The following is a 16,439-nucleotide window of genomic DNA, read 5'->3' as shown; positions in this document are numbered from 1 at the left end:
GACATTTTTTCAAATGTTCCTATAGCATCTAGATGCATTTCGGCATCAAAACTAAATGCAACTAAACTAAATCTAGACTTGGTCAGTATGACCTTCCTTTTTTGGGAAATAAGACGAAGGCTTACTTCATTGGGTTTATTTTCCAGTCACCATTCGAGAGTTAGGTCCAGGGTTGCCTACAGTCTCAAGCATACAGTATGCTCATGCCAGCCCACAACATAGATGACATAGATATAGGTGCATTAGGGTGGTCCTTAAATGTAAGAAGCAAATTTTTAGTCGAAGATATCACATATAAATTTTGGTCCCGATTGAAGTCATTTCAGGCATGTCACACAGGGGTCAAAATTGACATTACCCTATGAAAACGTCTTAACCGGCTGCAATCGGGACCAAAAATTATGTGTGATATCTTTGACTTTATCAATACTACGATTTTGGGTATTAAATGAAAAAAAATATTTTGAATTTTTTGAGTCTCCATAAAGGCTTCTAGCCTTTGACCCCATCGCGACATGCCTTAACCGACTCAAATCGGGACTAAAATTTATATGTGATATCTTCGACTTTAGTAGTATTGCTTTTGGGTATTCAATGAAAAAAATATTTTTTGAGTCTCCATAGAGGCTTCTGAACTTTGCCCCCTGTGCGAGACGTCTTAACCGTCTCCAATCGGAACCAAAATTTTATATGTGATATCTGTGATCGTGGTATGTATTATCGATTGAGCGGGTGAGACTAAAAAAAATCGTTAATTTGATTTCAAGGACCACCCTTTGCATACATCAAATTCAAAGGTTGTTAATTTTTTTTAGAAGTTTTCCGACAACCAGGATCCATAGAAAGGAGGCATTTCATTTATTTTTAAAATAAGGCAGTCATTCATTTGCGTATTATCTCATATCCCTGGGATTATTTAAAATATCGAGCTAAGAAAATAGATTACAATTTATACTAACATAGTCCACCCAGCAGTTTTTGTATTTATTCCAAGTATGCAAAACAAATGTGTATAGTTATCGAAAAACGCAAATGGAGCTTACTGGTGCACCTACACGCACGGCTCACATTTACATACAAACAATTTTGTGTAAGTATTTATGCTGCTGCTGCTGTGTACATTCGTATAATTTATAGCTTTTATGTATTTTATGTATTTCATTCATTTCTACTATTTGTGGTGGTTATTAAGTTCAGTTCGAAATAATTGAGTTGGCATGCCAAAAATGCAGCTATCGATTGTATGGCTATGGCACGTGCTATGGAAGCATATATATGTACATACCAATTCGAAAGTGCGTATCCATGCTTATATCTATCGGTATGTAAGCACTGTAAAATAACTGAGGATAATACTGAAACTTACATGTGCGCATGCAGTACCACAATATTTAATTAAAATTTCATTTCACTGAATACGTCTGCTGACTTTCAACGATTTTAAAGCCGCAAAATGCAGGCTTCCGGTGCAAAATATATTAACTGGAAAATAAGCGAAAAGTAGGTTACAGCGTAGTAGGAAGTATGATAATTGTTTCAAAGGTATTAAAGTCAAGTAATCAGTTGCTTTTTTAATCTTTATTATTTTTAATAAGTGGTATTAAAGCAGTTACACAAAGAAGTGCTGCACTGAAGTATTATTCGTTCATTCTTTGTAAAAATAAGATTTGATGGATAAGGGAAAGCGTGAAAGCTGCGAAAAGTCCGTTAATACATAAGTTTTGTTGTCCATAATGCAACATTGAATTTTTTTTAGAAAGCTTGCCTGCAACCTTTTTGATCGGTTTATTCCGTCAATGATCTTCGTAGCATTCCGATCTGGGGCTTTTTAAACTTTTTACTATCTGAGGCCTTCTTTCCAAAGCAACCGCATTTATTAGCGATTTTACTACCCGAAATATTTTGATTTCATCTAAAAACGCTCATGACACCTTAAGCTCTGTAAAGGTGGAGCCGAATTTCGCAGGAAGCTCTCTATCATCCTCAAACTAGAGTGTACCGTTGGCTACTTGCTGATGGCTCTTTTACAGATAGACATTGTGCCAGTTCAGTGAACCCTGTGCGAAAACCGGTACCAAAGGTTTAAGGGAGACGGTGGGAGATCCTGCAACTCTCTAATTTTCTGTAGTTTATTGACGGGATATAGTTCACACCGGATGCCTATTCTCTTAATCTGTCCACTTTTTGTGAGACTTCGGTCTAAAAACCTTGGATCGCACTTTGCAACACGTCCAGAGAGTCTCTGCGAGACTGAAATCTGCAGTCTACGCCACTTTGGTCTCTTGAGGCACTCAGTCCTTTCGCTATAGCTTAGCAGTTACTGCTCGTAGAGATGTTATAAAAAGCTGATGCTTATGGTCTAAGTGTGCCCCTGCTTGGAGCAACTGCCTTAACCTCACCATACTTATGATGGTATTGATAATGCAAATATCCAACGACACACGCGCTGAGCTTGGTACTCCCCTTAAAAAAATGAATACTTCCTCAGACTGTGTCAAATAAAACGACTACGTTTTTCTTTCGGTCCAGTAAGAAAATTTGCGGTCGGTAACAATAAATTGTTACAAAATTGCAGCCCTCTATCTTACACAAAAAAAATAAAATTGTAGCCCATTGAATGTTAGTAACAAAGTGCAAGTTTAAGTAGCTAAGATTTACTGTTGATTTTTGGCATTTTTTTTTATTTTTTTATATAAAAAAGTTGCGAAACACATTTCTGCGAGCGCTAATTGAAAAATTAAGATAGAGGGCTGAAATTTTGCTTTAATTTATTTTTTGTGGCCGATAACGAAGCTATCCTATGGGAATGAAAGAAAAAAAATTGTCGTTTTTTTGACATACTTCCTTTTTAAGGCAAACGACTAACCCACTTCTAAGCTCGATAAATAAACCTCCAACAAAATAGAGTATATCTCTAGAATTTCATAATATCACTTTTCTGACACTTTTTGCTCGTTTACTCTCTGCGTTGGATCCCCACATTTAGTTTTAAAATTTCAAAAAATAAACACTCCACAGAAAAAAACATGAATTTTCAGCCGAAAGCGGTTTACACTCCAGTCATTTTTCAAAGCCTTTGCATTCGAAGGAGTGATCTCCAATTCCATTTTCTCCACTTGTATGACAAATGGAATTTTTAGAATGGGTGAGAAGAGCGTGCTCCTCCTCCAAACTGTGCGGTATAAATAGATTTTTTTGCAACCTTGCATATTTATCATACCTACTATATATGTATATACATAAACACATACGCATTTGCGTATCCCACTATGCGCGCTCGTTATCATTTAATCAACACAACATTGTAGCACATCATTCAAACTCACCATCGTATCGGTATATTCAATTAATTTATCCTCGGAAACATCATTAATTTTCTTGGCCTCCTTCAGTAAATCGCGCAAAAAGTTTTTCAGCTCATCAGCCTCAATGTAACCAGAATTATCAGTGTCGTATTCACGCCAAATCTGCAAACACACAAACCAAAAGACATAAGTAAACGAATACATAAATGGAATGAAATGATAAGCCAAAAGCAAACAAATTACACAAAAACAAATACTATAAAACAACAGCGCTGGCAAAAATTAATAGCTTAACGTAAGCTTAGAGGCAATGATTTAAATCCGGTGTGCAAATGAAAAATGATGGAAAATGAGTGGGATTAAAATATTTAGGTTGGATCTTCGGATTTGCGGCAGCAAAGTGTTAATGAAAGGGAGGACTTGCACATTTTTTTTTAATAATTGCTGCGACAAGGAAAGTTTTAGGCAAGCAATTTTTTTGCAATATACAAACTTCGGAACGGTATAAAGTTTAGTAATTTTTTATTTTCCTTAACTTTCTTCTTCGCAATTTTTCAAATTTTGATTCAATCTTGAAAGGAAATTTGTTTTGTTGCTACATTTTTCTCATGCAAAATGCTGCTTACCACGTCCTACCTAGCTCCTCTTTTTTCGTCATTTATTTATTTGCTCAATTTCTTTCCACACAATTTGATATGCATTAATTTTGCAAACGTTGCATGAAATATGTACTGTAATTCACAGTCTGTCTGCCTGTCGACCTTTCTGCTTAGCGATATGCCTGCGTCCTTGTCAATACACGAAGGTTCAGTTACGCTGTCGCATTCTCTAATTGAATTCATTTATTTATATCAATGTCATGTCGAAATGTATTTTGTATGGCCATCCAATGTTGGCGCGACTTTTAAATGAATATTTATTGTGGTTAGGTTTGAAAAAATTTTAGTTATTTATTAAGCGTGTGATTAGCATGGAAGATGATCAATCGACTGAAGCAATGTTCTTAGAAATTGTTAAAAAAGTGAAAAAACTGTTACGAATTACGCGTGTTTGAAAAAATAATCATATAAGACCTTTTGGGGGTGCCGGGAAGGAAGAATGCATTTATGAACAGGATTATTACTGAGGCAAAGTTCGAGTTATCCGTACGAGCGCCAGTGGAACCAAGAGTCGGTGCAGCGGCATACGACATTACTTCGCCACACTTTTCGAAAAATAAAAAAAAAATAAAATATTTATAAAAATAAGCGGGAAAAGNGAGTCGGTGCAGCGGCATACGACATTACTTCGCCACACTTTTCGAAAAATTAAAAAACAAAAAATATTTATAAAAATAAGCGGGAAAATAATGGAGGTCACGTTGCAATGGCTAGACCGAATAGCTGAGGTTTTGATTTAGCCCTTCAGTTTGCTATTTATTTACAAAAAAGGGAAAGAGTTTTGAATAAAAAAAAAATACCGAAGCAGGATAGTCTCCCTATTGTCTACTCTGAGTATTATTTATATGACAGCAAAAGGCTGGAGCGAGGTTTTACGGCAAACAAACCTATTTGAATACATGGAAAACTTTGGGCGCTTTGAGCGACCTCTAAATATTTTTTGATTTCAAAATAAAAAAATACTAGGGGTATATATTTTTTTCTCGGTATAGAACAATCCTAGAGGGTGAGAGCATACAAATTCCGACTTTACTTTTATTTTCTACAGTTATGTAGCCCATTCAATTCTAGTCTAATGAAGTGCAAGTTTCAAGCTGCTACAAAATTTCGTTGATTTTTGGCAACTTTTTTTGTTGACAGTTTGAAATTTGGGTGAAAATTTACGAAATTTTTATAATTTTTGTACAAAGTTTGAAATGTGAATTTTTATTATGTTTGTTGTATAACCAACTAGACTTAAAACAAAGAAATTTAATAAACATTAAATAAACAAAAGACAAATAGCCAAAACTAGCCAAATATCCCACTCCTATTATTTTGTGGACAACTGTACGTATATTTGTATAAAAATGTGGTCTTTCATTAAATTCCTCCCTGTTTAATTTTGAAAGGCCATCATTTCGCATTATAAAAGCTTTTTCTTTACAATGAACTCTTTTTCAACTAATGGCCAAAGCAAACTTGCTCAGTCTTGGTGTAAAGTTAGCAACTTTTGAGCGCAAATTGATTGTGAGCGTGCAAGCAAAGCTATGTTCGTACGAGTAAATATGTATGTATGTACATATGAGTAACCGTTTGACAAACAAAAACTAAAGAAAAGTTAGGAGATATTAGAGGCTTGAAAGTGTGGTAAAATGTGATATGAAAAAACATGGAAAATTTGTGTAAACGGAATGCAAAATATGTTTTAGTCTAGCTTTAATCGCCTTGTCTTTATACTTTCTNTTAGAGGCTTGAAAGTGTGGTAAAATGTGATATGAAAAAACATGGAAAATATGTGTAAACGGAAGTGCAAAATATATATGTTTTGGTCTAGCTTTAATCGCCTTGTCTTTATACTTTATTTTTTTTCATAAGTAAATACGGTATGTAACGATTTTTTTAAGGATTGTCGAATTGCTTCCTCAATGACTTACCTTCATGAATTCGACACTCGATTCCAGCGGGTTATCGAAACGGAAAAGCAAAAGGAAATTCTCTTCCATTGGTAAAAGTTGGGCAAGCTGTAAGGAGAAAATGAAAAAAAGAAAAAATTAATTAGTTGCATCACAGAAAAAATCAGCCGCAACGTTTAGAGTTGGATTGAAAAGCAGCCAAGAGTAAAAATCTAAACTAATGAAAAAAGGTAAAGTACAAAGTGGAATCTCTCATATTGGCTTTGGCAGATTAACACAGATTTAACGATTTACTTTTGTTGCTTATTTTTCCTATGTATTCTTGTGTTTGAATTTCTCTTTTGATTTTTCGTTTTGATTTCGACTGCCACACTTCACTAACTTTGGCTTAATGAAATCAAAATTTTGGCTAAAAAAATCCGACAAACTCTTTTCGAGCGCAACCGACGCGCAAATTCGCAATCAAATTGAATTCAAAATCAAAATTGGATTTTTCAAGCGCACAAATTGCAGAACGTAAAATGTCATCGTTGTGCTGCAATATCGCCGGTTTTCTCTTCATTTATTGGTATCTAGAAATTTTTTTGTGAAGCAGCACACTTGCATAAATTGTAGAGTCGAGCTGCCCAATTGAAAGCTGAAGCAGGTGTTGATATTGAGACCTAAATGCGCAGTCGAGTGTGAACTGGCTTAACTAAATAAACGGCTATAGCTTGATCAAAATGTTGGTACTTGTGTCTGATTGAAAAAAAATACATATATATTTAATAAAATGTTGATATTTTATATTTATTCGAAAACAAGTTCGATATCAATTAAACAAACAAACAAGCCTACCAAACAAAAAACTCAGCCTTACCAAGCTATCCACCTCAAGCGCTTCTAACTCACATTTGCATCTGTTACATTCGCTTTTTGAAGTTCTAATGCTTGTTCCTGCTAATCTGCTAAAACGCACAAGCACCTAAACTATATATAAAGCTTATGGTGTGAAGGTTTTTGCTGTCATCGCTTAAATGCACCCGGTTAAATTTTAACACGCACATTTTAGCTGCCAGCATACTTTGGGGCGTTAGACAGCTGTTATCTGAGTGTAATTGCTGTGAGGTGAAACTGAGGCGAAATTTACGGTGAAAATTAGTGCAAGTGCGCACACGGTGAGTGACTGTGTTACCAATATTCTAGCTTGCTTAGACGCATGCGAATAACTCATATCTGTGAAAATGTGAGATGAAACCAAAATTTTAGTTATAACATTTGTAGGCATTCACTACGTCGCATTGGCTTTTCAGAATTACGTAATTGCAGATAAGAACAGAGAGAGCTTGAATTATGAAAGTTAAAAGTAAAAGCGGAGTGTTGTAAATAATTTTACACATAAATAAGTGGAGTTACTGCTTGTTGGATAAAATTATTTGCTATACTAAAGTGTAGAATGGGCGTTGCTGTGGATACTGAAGAGGCCCATAGTAAAGTCCACCACTGTATATCTGGTCAATAGGGCATGGTGGAAGGACTCCACCATAATATTCACTACCCAGGCAACTACGGCAGTATGGTTCAGATGTGAGTCTTAGGCTTAGCTGGCATGATACCCATCTCAACAAAAATATACCACTGGTGATTCTCAACCTTGGAACTTCACACAATTCACTGTAGTCTGCTACCCGCATAAGTCTTGTTAGAAATTAATGCGAAAAATTAGGGGCGGCAGGTAAGCGATTCCCTGACCAATTGTAAACGCACAAGTCACTTTTCTATTGCTTCTAAAATGGCAGACACTTCCAACATTCCTTCCATCAGATTTCGACCAATCTGTAGAGAGTTCACCACTTCTTCATTAAATGCTTCAGCAATGTGTAGAAATCTGAACCCGAAGTAATTTGCGTAAACTGCATACTTTCCCCCTTGCGAGTTCGAGAGGTGTACTTTCTCTAATTTTTAAGCAAAAAACAGCTTTTTGACATTCCTCATCATTTAAGTTGTTCTTTCGGGCTCGACTACTTCTTCGGCGGCGGTACTTAATGAGCGGGAAATGTAGTTCCACTGCTCGCGTATGTCGGTTTCAGTGTTGCCAGAACTTTTTGGGCCGACCGGCTAGATTGGCAAAAAAAGCGGCTAAAAACGGCTAAAATGTTTTAGTGAAAATTCACATGCTTTATTTAAATAAATCGCAAGAAACGAAAGACTAGTTAACACCATTAATTTATATCGAGTNGGAAGAAAATTAAAATTCCGCCAACATAAAAAAGCAGTCAAATGCAAAATTGCCAAGCAGCGATGCTTTCGTGTGCATACATATGTATGAACGTATATGCATATAGTATAAGCAGTTAGAATTCTGAAGCTGAATGGGAGGCAAGGGGCTCGAGCTTCGACAGGAAGCCACAGCAACGTAACAACAGCATCACAGTGGCGAAAATGCGACGACATATTGTCAAAGTTTTTTACTTTATCCAATGTGCCCTCAAGAAAGTGGCTATGAGAAACTGAAGCTGGAAGTTAGAATAACAAGCGACCGTGCTCAACGAAGCATGCAGTTGAGTTGCTGCATTGTAATCCTTCCAAGGACTAAACGAAGGCAGGCATAAATGGCATGACGCGGAGTTACTGCAATTTGCTGCATTCTCTTTTTTTTCAACCATTCGCCAAGGCATACGAAAACTACGGAGGAAAAAACGAAGAAGTCCTGAGCAAGAGTGAAATAGTTGCGAAAAATATAAATGACGAGAGGAAGCTAATGAAAAAAGTATGATGTGAAGTGAAAGAAGTATGCTTGTACCACAAAATGAAATACGTAAGAGCGTAAGGACGGCGCAAACTTAAAAAACTTATGCAGAAAAATAAGCATTTGCGGAAAAACTTCACATTTTTACGCATTCATGCTGCAAGTGTTGCAATAACGCCTGCTGACAGCGAACTTACAGTTGCTTACAGCGCTCAAGTTTCGCATGATGGAATTTTAAAATGCAACACATTGGCTGCCAAAAGAAAATTTCTGAACAAAATAGGATAAGAAAAAGAAATTAAGGTTTTAAAATGCTGCTGTTGAAAAGTAAAAGAAACTGAAATTTATGGAAAAAGTAGTTAAAACAAGCCAGAGTTAACTGGAAGTTACTCGTATTTTGTTATAATACGCACCACTCTCTGCTCTGTGTGTAAGTGGGTTTGCAACTGAGTGCAACTACTTTAGAATTGTTGTAAATTGCAATTTCATAGCAACTAATTTAGTTTGAAAAAGTGCAGTGAAATCAAATTAAAGTTGAGGGGAAGATAAACTTGTACAGAAATACATAGTACCTAGGTAAAAATTAAAGACGTGCATATGCATATATGTAAGTATTGGTATTTTTTAAATTTTCGCTGTGAAAAATTTTCGGCGCCTTGGGAGAGAACGACGTAAAACTATGAATCTCTTAATGGACTACGTCCTCAATAATCGGATGGATCCTGTAGGAATTAGGGTTGTTGTTGTCGTAGCAGCGTACAAGTTCCTAAAATACTTTTTGGGGAGTATTGCTGGAGTGACAGTCCCGTGGCCAGTTATAAATCTGGGTCGTTCCGGTTACGTAGACCCGACTGTCGTGGGAACGAAGGATTTAGGGTCATCATATGCGCCATCTAAGACTCTTGTGGAGATTTAAAAAGCCACAATGTGGTGCCACAAGTGCTTCGAGAAAAGAATCTGGTACAGACTTTAAATAATCGATTATGCATACATACATACATTAGCGTGCCTCACCAAACAAAGTTGCTGGTTTTTCCACCGGAATTATAAAATGTATGATATTTTAAGACTATCGCAAAAATTATTCGCGAAAAAATTTTAAGATATTTGATTGTGTTGATAAAGTTTTTTAACAATTTTATGCAGACCTTGTTTTATCATTTGAGGTGATTTTTGTTTTGAAAAATACTTATTCTTTAAAACTAATTTCACTTATAAATAATCAATTTTTGGAGGTATTTTCAAATCGGTACAGCTCACGCATATCTACATAAATAATTTTCCGAAATATTTTGGCGGAAGTCTTAAAATAGTAGTAAACTGTATAGTTCCAATGGAAAACCCGTACCGATTTTTTTTTGCATGGAGAGTGATGCATCCTATTGTACAGACATACATATATTCGACATTCGCAATCGTTTAAATAGGGTATCATTTTGTACTTATAGTACATTCCCACTGCGCTGAAATCTGAGATTTTGCGAAATCTTTCGAAATCCAGTGGGATTTCCCGTATATTTTCATGATTTAGATTTCTTAGATTTCAATCATTCTTTCGCTGAATTAAATATCATTTTGGAGAGATTTTAGATTCTTTTCCTAAACAACTTTCTTCGACAAAAAAGACACGATCTAAAAATTTGTAACCATTTTCCTTACACGCTTAGTTTTACTAGTCTTTTTATCTCAAAATCCCCTGGTGAAGTCACTCACTCGCAACCTCTCAACGAAAATTGGCATACATATTTTGACCTTCATAAATATGTACATATGTATGTATTTGACCCAGCCCGAGTGGCTCTTTTTAAATTAAAACTTTTTTTCAGACTGATGGGTCAACCGAAATCTAACATATAAACACTAGAAAACAATACTATTTCAATAAATTTAATGTCTCGCGCCAACAGCCGGTGAAGCAAAAGAAACGCCCAAAAGATAAATTCATAAATCACGCATCAGATCACATTTATGCCAGAAATTAAAATTTATTCACCTCATTACTGTTTGTCACTGTCACACAGACATACACACACACACACATATGTACGACGTGCATGCAGAGCCACGAGGCTGATTAATTAAAAGTTAAGTGCAATATCTGAAAAAGACACATATGGCCCTTTGTGGTAGAACCACCACACCAAGCACCGCAGCACCACAACCACAAGCGTATGCAGCTGTGCTCACGCGAAAAATGAAAGAAAGCACACTGAAGTTAAACATTAGAAAAACCAAAGACAACTTACAAGCTGTTGAATAATGAGTGGCGCGAAAAAGTAAAAAAAAAAGCAAGTGGTATTTGTGCTCGAATAATTGCATGCTCACACGCATATGTATGTATGTATGGAAGTATGCATTTTTTCACACGAAATCATTTAGTAATGCATTTTTTGTAGTGCAATTTCGGGGAGTGACTTGTTGCTGCAGTCGCCAGCAAAGGAAAAACAAGTTACAAAGCATGAGAAGACAAAATATTTTAAAGTGAGTGCGCTGCTAGCTTTCTAACACTACAATGTAACTTTTTGTTGCCTTAATTTATAATTTTTTTTTTATTCTCTCTTTCCCTTCGGCAGCAAAGCTATTTGTTTTGTAGTTTTTTTTTTGTATGTTCGCCAGCGTGACAGTCAGCACAATGCATTTGTGTATGCAGCTGTCACTTTGACATCTTGTTTGTCGAATATTTTTTTTGGCATACTGTCAGTGAGAAGATTTTTTTGATTTGTTTCTCTTTGTAGTTGTTGTTGATTCTAAAAATTGTGAGTTGATTTAGTGCGTGCTGACGTTAACATTGTCTGCCGTACTGGTGACGTGGCCCTAAATTAAATTGGCCGCATGTATTTGGACATTTGGTTCATGTTTTTGTCATTGGCGCGAAATTTTATAGCAGAGGCAATAATTTTCTGAGTTAAAATATGCAAAAAAAATAGTTCAGCTCATCAAAAAGGTCATGCAAGGATATCAACGGTTTAGTAGAAGGTCGGCAAGAGGTTCCAAAACGCCCTATCTCAGCAATTTTTTCAACAATGCCCTATCCCAGAACTTGATTGAAGAACGCCCTAACTCAGCAAATGGTCAAGAATGCCCTATCTCAGATTTAAGAACGCCCTATCTCAATGCAAATTCAATATGTCGGCAGTTGAGATAAGGTGTTTTTGAACAATTTGCTGAGATAGGGCATTCTTCAATCAAATTCAGAGATAGGGCGTACTTGAAAATCATTTTCTGGGCAGGGTGTTTTCCAACCGACTGCCGGGATAGGTCGATTTTCCACTCAGCCGTCGATTTATAAAACCAAAGCTCAATACTTTGTACAAAGCTTAGAAAAATTGAAAAAATTTTCAACATTTTAGGCAGATTTTTTAGAAATATTTCAGGTACTCAGTTTTCAGTTTTATAGTTCAAAGTAGATCCTCATCCCCCGGCTATAAAAAAGCAGTGGTATACCATCTGATGATTGGATACTACCATTCACTCAGGAACTCCTGATATAAAGAAAAGTTGTTGTGTCGCTGCTAAAGAGACTACCGCAGCATGCAAAGCCACGATGCAGTCAACTTCTAGGCGAGCGACATACAAATTAATGAGGAGGGACCACCAAGAGCAAGAAAAGACACACAGAAAGTCATTGGTGCGAAAGACTTCGAATGCTGGAAGGCAGCTATTCGACACGAAAATTCTTTAATAAAGTAAAATAAGGCTGCAGTCAAACGGTTTCAAGGCCTGGGGCTGATCCTACAGAGACGAATTAATCTGGTAACAGACGATTAGAGTACATTTGAGACATAGAGGAATCACTTGTGAAGGCTTTTGACGCAGGTCAATATCTATCAAAATCTATTTCTACAACGACATGCCTAAAGTTGGAGTCATCATCATGGATTGCATCAAATTTGGGAAAAAACCCTCGAAGACGTTAAAGACCGAACAAGTTTTTAGGCAGACCAATTCATTTTCGCGCGAGTTCTTCAATCTGCTGCTAGACAGCGTAGTACGAGCTACCAATTTGAATCGCAGCGGCGCCAAAAGCACGATCTCGAAATCGTCGATTCGGCTTGAACACCAAGTCAGCGCAGCATTCTTTAGCTTAGAGGAGAAGGCAAAGGAAGTTGATGCAGCGGTGAATTATGGTATTTCGAAAGTACCATCCTCAGCAAAATACAAGGCACTGGCCGAACTTTGGAAAGAAAAGAGGAAATTGGTGATTTTTTATCAGTACTGCTCATTTTCTTTTATATAAAGAGCATGCGCAACTAATTAGGGTCTGTAGCTTTGCAGCTGTTAAACGATTTTCATCGTAATTTAACTGAGCAAAATGTTTCCTTGTTCTTCTTGAAGGATTTTGGACGAATCCCTACAAAGCTCTTCTGTGCCTACTGGCGCAGCCAAGTGAAGTCAGGTCGTTCTTCACCTGGTATTTCCATCGCATAGGAGGTCCCTTTTCCTCTGTTACCAGCAGTATTTGCTGTCCATTCGAATAACATTACCAAGCCAGCGTAGCCGCTTTAAGCAAGCGTTGCTGTTTAGCTTTTCTACCTCACCCAAATTAAAATTTCACTCATTCGTAAATATTGGACGTAAATAATAAATGAAGAAAAAGTTTACTTACAGTACGAAAAGGTAACTCTGTACTGCTTACTTATTAATATATTTAAGTGCATACATACTTCCAAGAGTAAAATATAAAATGTATGTATTGTATGCCAAATCATGCATTTCATAGATAACACGCGTGCTTAAATATAACCTAAGCCAAAATCGAACTCTCTTTCATCCGCTTTGCTTTATGAGGCGCACCGTTTAATACATTAAAGCTTTTTTAAATCGCCCGTACGCCAGGTCGTGTGAGTATCGTATGCTTCTCATTTTTCAAAAGCTGATTTTGGTGTATTTCTATCATTTTTTTCTACTTTCATTATACGAACGGCCAAAGCATATGAGCTTTGACAGCTACATCTTTTCCGCATTTCACTCTATCTTTTTCTTCTATTTTTCACCTTTCTTAGAGTAAACAAATTTATGCTGCTCATTCCAGTGGACTCATGCATCAGCTATGCGTAAAAGCACTCAATTTTCGGGCCATGAATATGCACACACAAATACATAGATTTGCATACTCTTATACTACGTCGACAATCGACCATATAGTCTGCCTGTATGTACATATATACCTGCACTTTCAAATCATTTCAATTCATTTCGCCAGCTTCTTAACCAGAGAAAGGAAATCAATTTCATGCGACAATCAATTTGCATGCGACATCAAAGTGATTGCACCGAAAAAGCAGAGAAAACTGAGCACAAACACAAGACTCGAAAGCAAAATGCTTTGGTAGGTTTGTGGATAAAAGGAAAAAAATTTCAAAAGGTCTTAAAAGATATCAGAAAATATATGCTAAATACTGCTGGCGCACCTTCTACTCCCGCATCTTACTGCTCATTACCCGCATCATTTCTTTTTAATCTTTCCACTTTTTAACTTTTCTAATTCTTTTTGCTGTCTTTCTTAAGCATTGCCCCTTCCACACACTTCACTCACTTACCTCTCTAATGTCGATTTTGCCATCCTGATTATCGTCGTAAGCCTCCATGAAACAAGATTTCAGCTCCTCAAGCATTGTGTCGGTGACAGCCTAAAAATGTAGAAAGAAAGAAAAAAAATAAGCACACAAACGCCGCACGGTTACAACAAAGCTAAATTTACATATGTATGTCACTAATGTGAAGTGATATGTGCTTGAAGAAATTGTGTGCAGTCGATGGCAAAGAAATCAGTAAGGGCTCAAAGAATGATGCTCTTAAGCATCACAGTGAAAGTGCTGCTGGCTTTAGCACCATAAAATGTCGTAGGATTGGAAATTTTTTGAATGAATTAGATTTTTCGCCCGGAATAAATTTTATATTTTGTGCGAAGCTAAGTCTTTAAAATATGCATTCATGTATTTAATGGAAAATTTTGGATTTTTTTTTTTTTTTGGTTAAAAAGAAGGCACCTTTCGCATTAATGATATTTATTATTTATTCTTCTTGAGCCAGTTAAGCCGTAGGGTTATTTATTGCAATATGTTTTTGCAGTAATAATATCTATAAATATTTAAAGCGTAATAAAAGTGGGGATTACTGAGCCTTGGTTGCACTAGTTTTCAATAACGTGCACCTTTTTGGATTATAAATATTCTATGGTTTTCTACAGGTGTTTATTCTCAATTGACTATGATATGATGAATAAAAAAAAATTAAAAAACTAAAAAAATAACAGAGTGTCGCACAGTTTATGAATTTTTTTAAGTCACTTCTTATTGATCGCCTGTTAGACTGATTCATGCAGCTGTGTAATGTAATTCATGTTAAAAGATCCTAACTTTGATAATTGCTCGAAGTTGTTACATTATTTTTAACTCTTCCATTTACTTTAGACAACGCTTACCTCTGGACTGATGTCTGTGGCATTGGCACTCGAAACGAATTCCCGCAGGAAGCCATCCAATTCTGTTCCTTCAATATAACCGTTACCTAAAAGAACAAGAGGGTTTTGATATTAGATTATATCGGTAAGTAGATAACTTAAAATGAAAGTACTTTTTTATTTACTCTCTTAATATAAAGAAGGTTTTGGAAGCTTGAACATACTGTTTTCTGATATAATCTCAGTATTACAGTGAGTGTCATAATCATAAGATCACAACATATTGATAGCTTTGACTTTTTTCAGATTAATTTTTAATATTGTTTATAACTCGCAAATACCCGGCGTGCTTCACTGCGCCTTAAATACCCGTATTGCAATATTTCAATTTAATAAAATCAAATTTTTCAGAGAGATGGCAACCCTCTTCAAAAATATTTACGGAAGCTAGCTTTTCTAAAGATTCTAAAAATTGTCGATTTGGATTCTGTTGCTCTAACAAAGAACCGCCATATTAATTTTTCTTTAATATCTACAATATACAGACATCGATCAATTACAATTTTACTTATGTATAGATTAAAAAAAAATCGAAAAACTCTCGAAAAAATTTCAAGCCTTTTAATTAGATCGCTTATGCCGAATTTCCACTAGGCATTAATATTACAAAAAATTGGAGACATTTAAAAAAAATGCTATTTAAGCATTTTTTTTGTAGGAAAGAAAACGACATAAAAAATTGAGTGGGCTGCAAAACTGCATACCCAAAATCATTCTAGAAAATCTAATGAAAAAGTATGAAATTTTGAGGAAAGTTTATTCATTTTTTTAAATATTACATAATGTTTGAAACTTGAATTTACGCGGTTTATATACAAAAAATGATTTAAAATTAAAAAAAAATTGACTACACTTACCAGTATGTGGTGACCTAATATTTAGTGCACAACCCAGCAAAAAACACGATTACCACAGAAACGAAAGTGGAAACGAGCTAGGCGATGGGAATCACTTACCCTTTCGCTTCAAGAAGGCCTTATTTTAACATGGGCATGTCATTGGCGGTAAGCCCTTACCCGCAGCATTACCTTCAAACGAAGGGAGAACGCATGGATAAACAGAATCCAGAGAAGCGAACAAAGAATGCCTTACAGAGAAACTAATGTAGAATGCCTAGATAAGTACATACTTATTATAATAATAATAGATTGGCGCTTACACATATGTTAGTGTTTGGCCGAGCTTCTCCTCCGACTTGTGGCGTGCGCCTTGATGTTGTCACACAAAGCGGAGGGACCTACAGTTTTACGCCGACTCCGAACGGCGATTGTATTTTTCTGAGAAGCTGTTTTTCATGGCAGAAATACAATCGGAGGTTTGCCATTGCCTGCCGACGGACGACCGCTGTTAAGAAAAAACCTTTTTTCTATATTTTTTGCGATGTTGCTT

The 16,439-nt window shown here is 36.0% G+C and overlaps 1 protein-coding gene across 1 annotated transcript in view; it reads right to left on the bottom strand.

Moving 5' to 3' along the window:
• The window catches only part of LOC108362148 (calbindin-32), a gene marked incomplete at its 3' end in the record, with an annotated part of 119,113 nt that overhangs the window by 100,988 nt on the left and 1,686 nt on the right, over nucleotides 1-16,439 (bottom strand). The window contains exons 2-5 of the mRNA XM_017615010.1: nucleotides 15,012-15,097; nucleotides 14,128-14,217; nucleotides 5,881-5,967; nucleotides 3,327-3,467 (exon numbers count right to left, since the gene is read on the bottom strand). Coding sequence (XP_017470499.1) covers nucleotides 3,327-3,467; nucleotides 5,881-5,967; nucleotides 14,128-14,217; nucleotides 15,012-15,097 — 404 coding nt within the window. The remainder of the gene's footprint in view (nucleotides 1-3,326; nucleotides 3,468-5,880; nucleotides 5,968-14,127; nucleotides 14,218-15,011; nucleotides 15,098-16,439) is intronic.

This window comes from Rhagoletis zephyria, unplaced genomic scaffold (assembly GCF_001687245.7).
Source record: "Rhagoletis zephyria isolate East Lansing unplaced genomic scaffold, Rhagoletis_zephyria_1.1 Rzeph_scaffold_00949, whole genome shotgun sequence".
Lineage (NCBI taxonomy): Eukaryota > Metazoa > Arthropoda > Insecta > Diptera > Tephritidae > Rhagoletis > Rhagoletis zephyria.
Note: the sequence above shows the minus strand (reverse complement) of the source record. Positions and strands in the feature narration are given on the sequence as shown.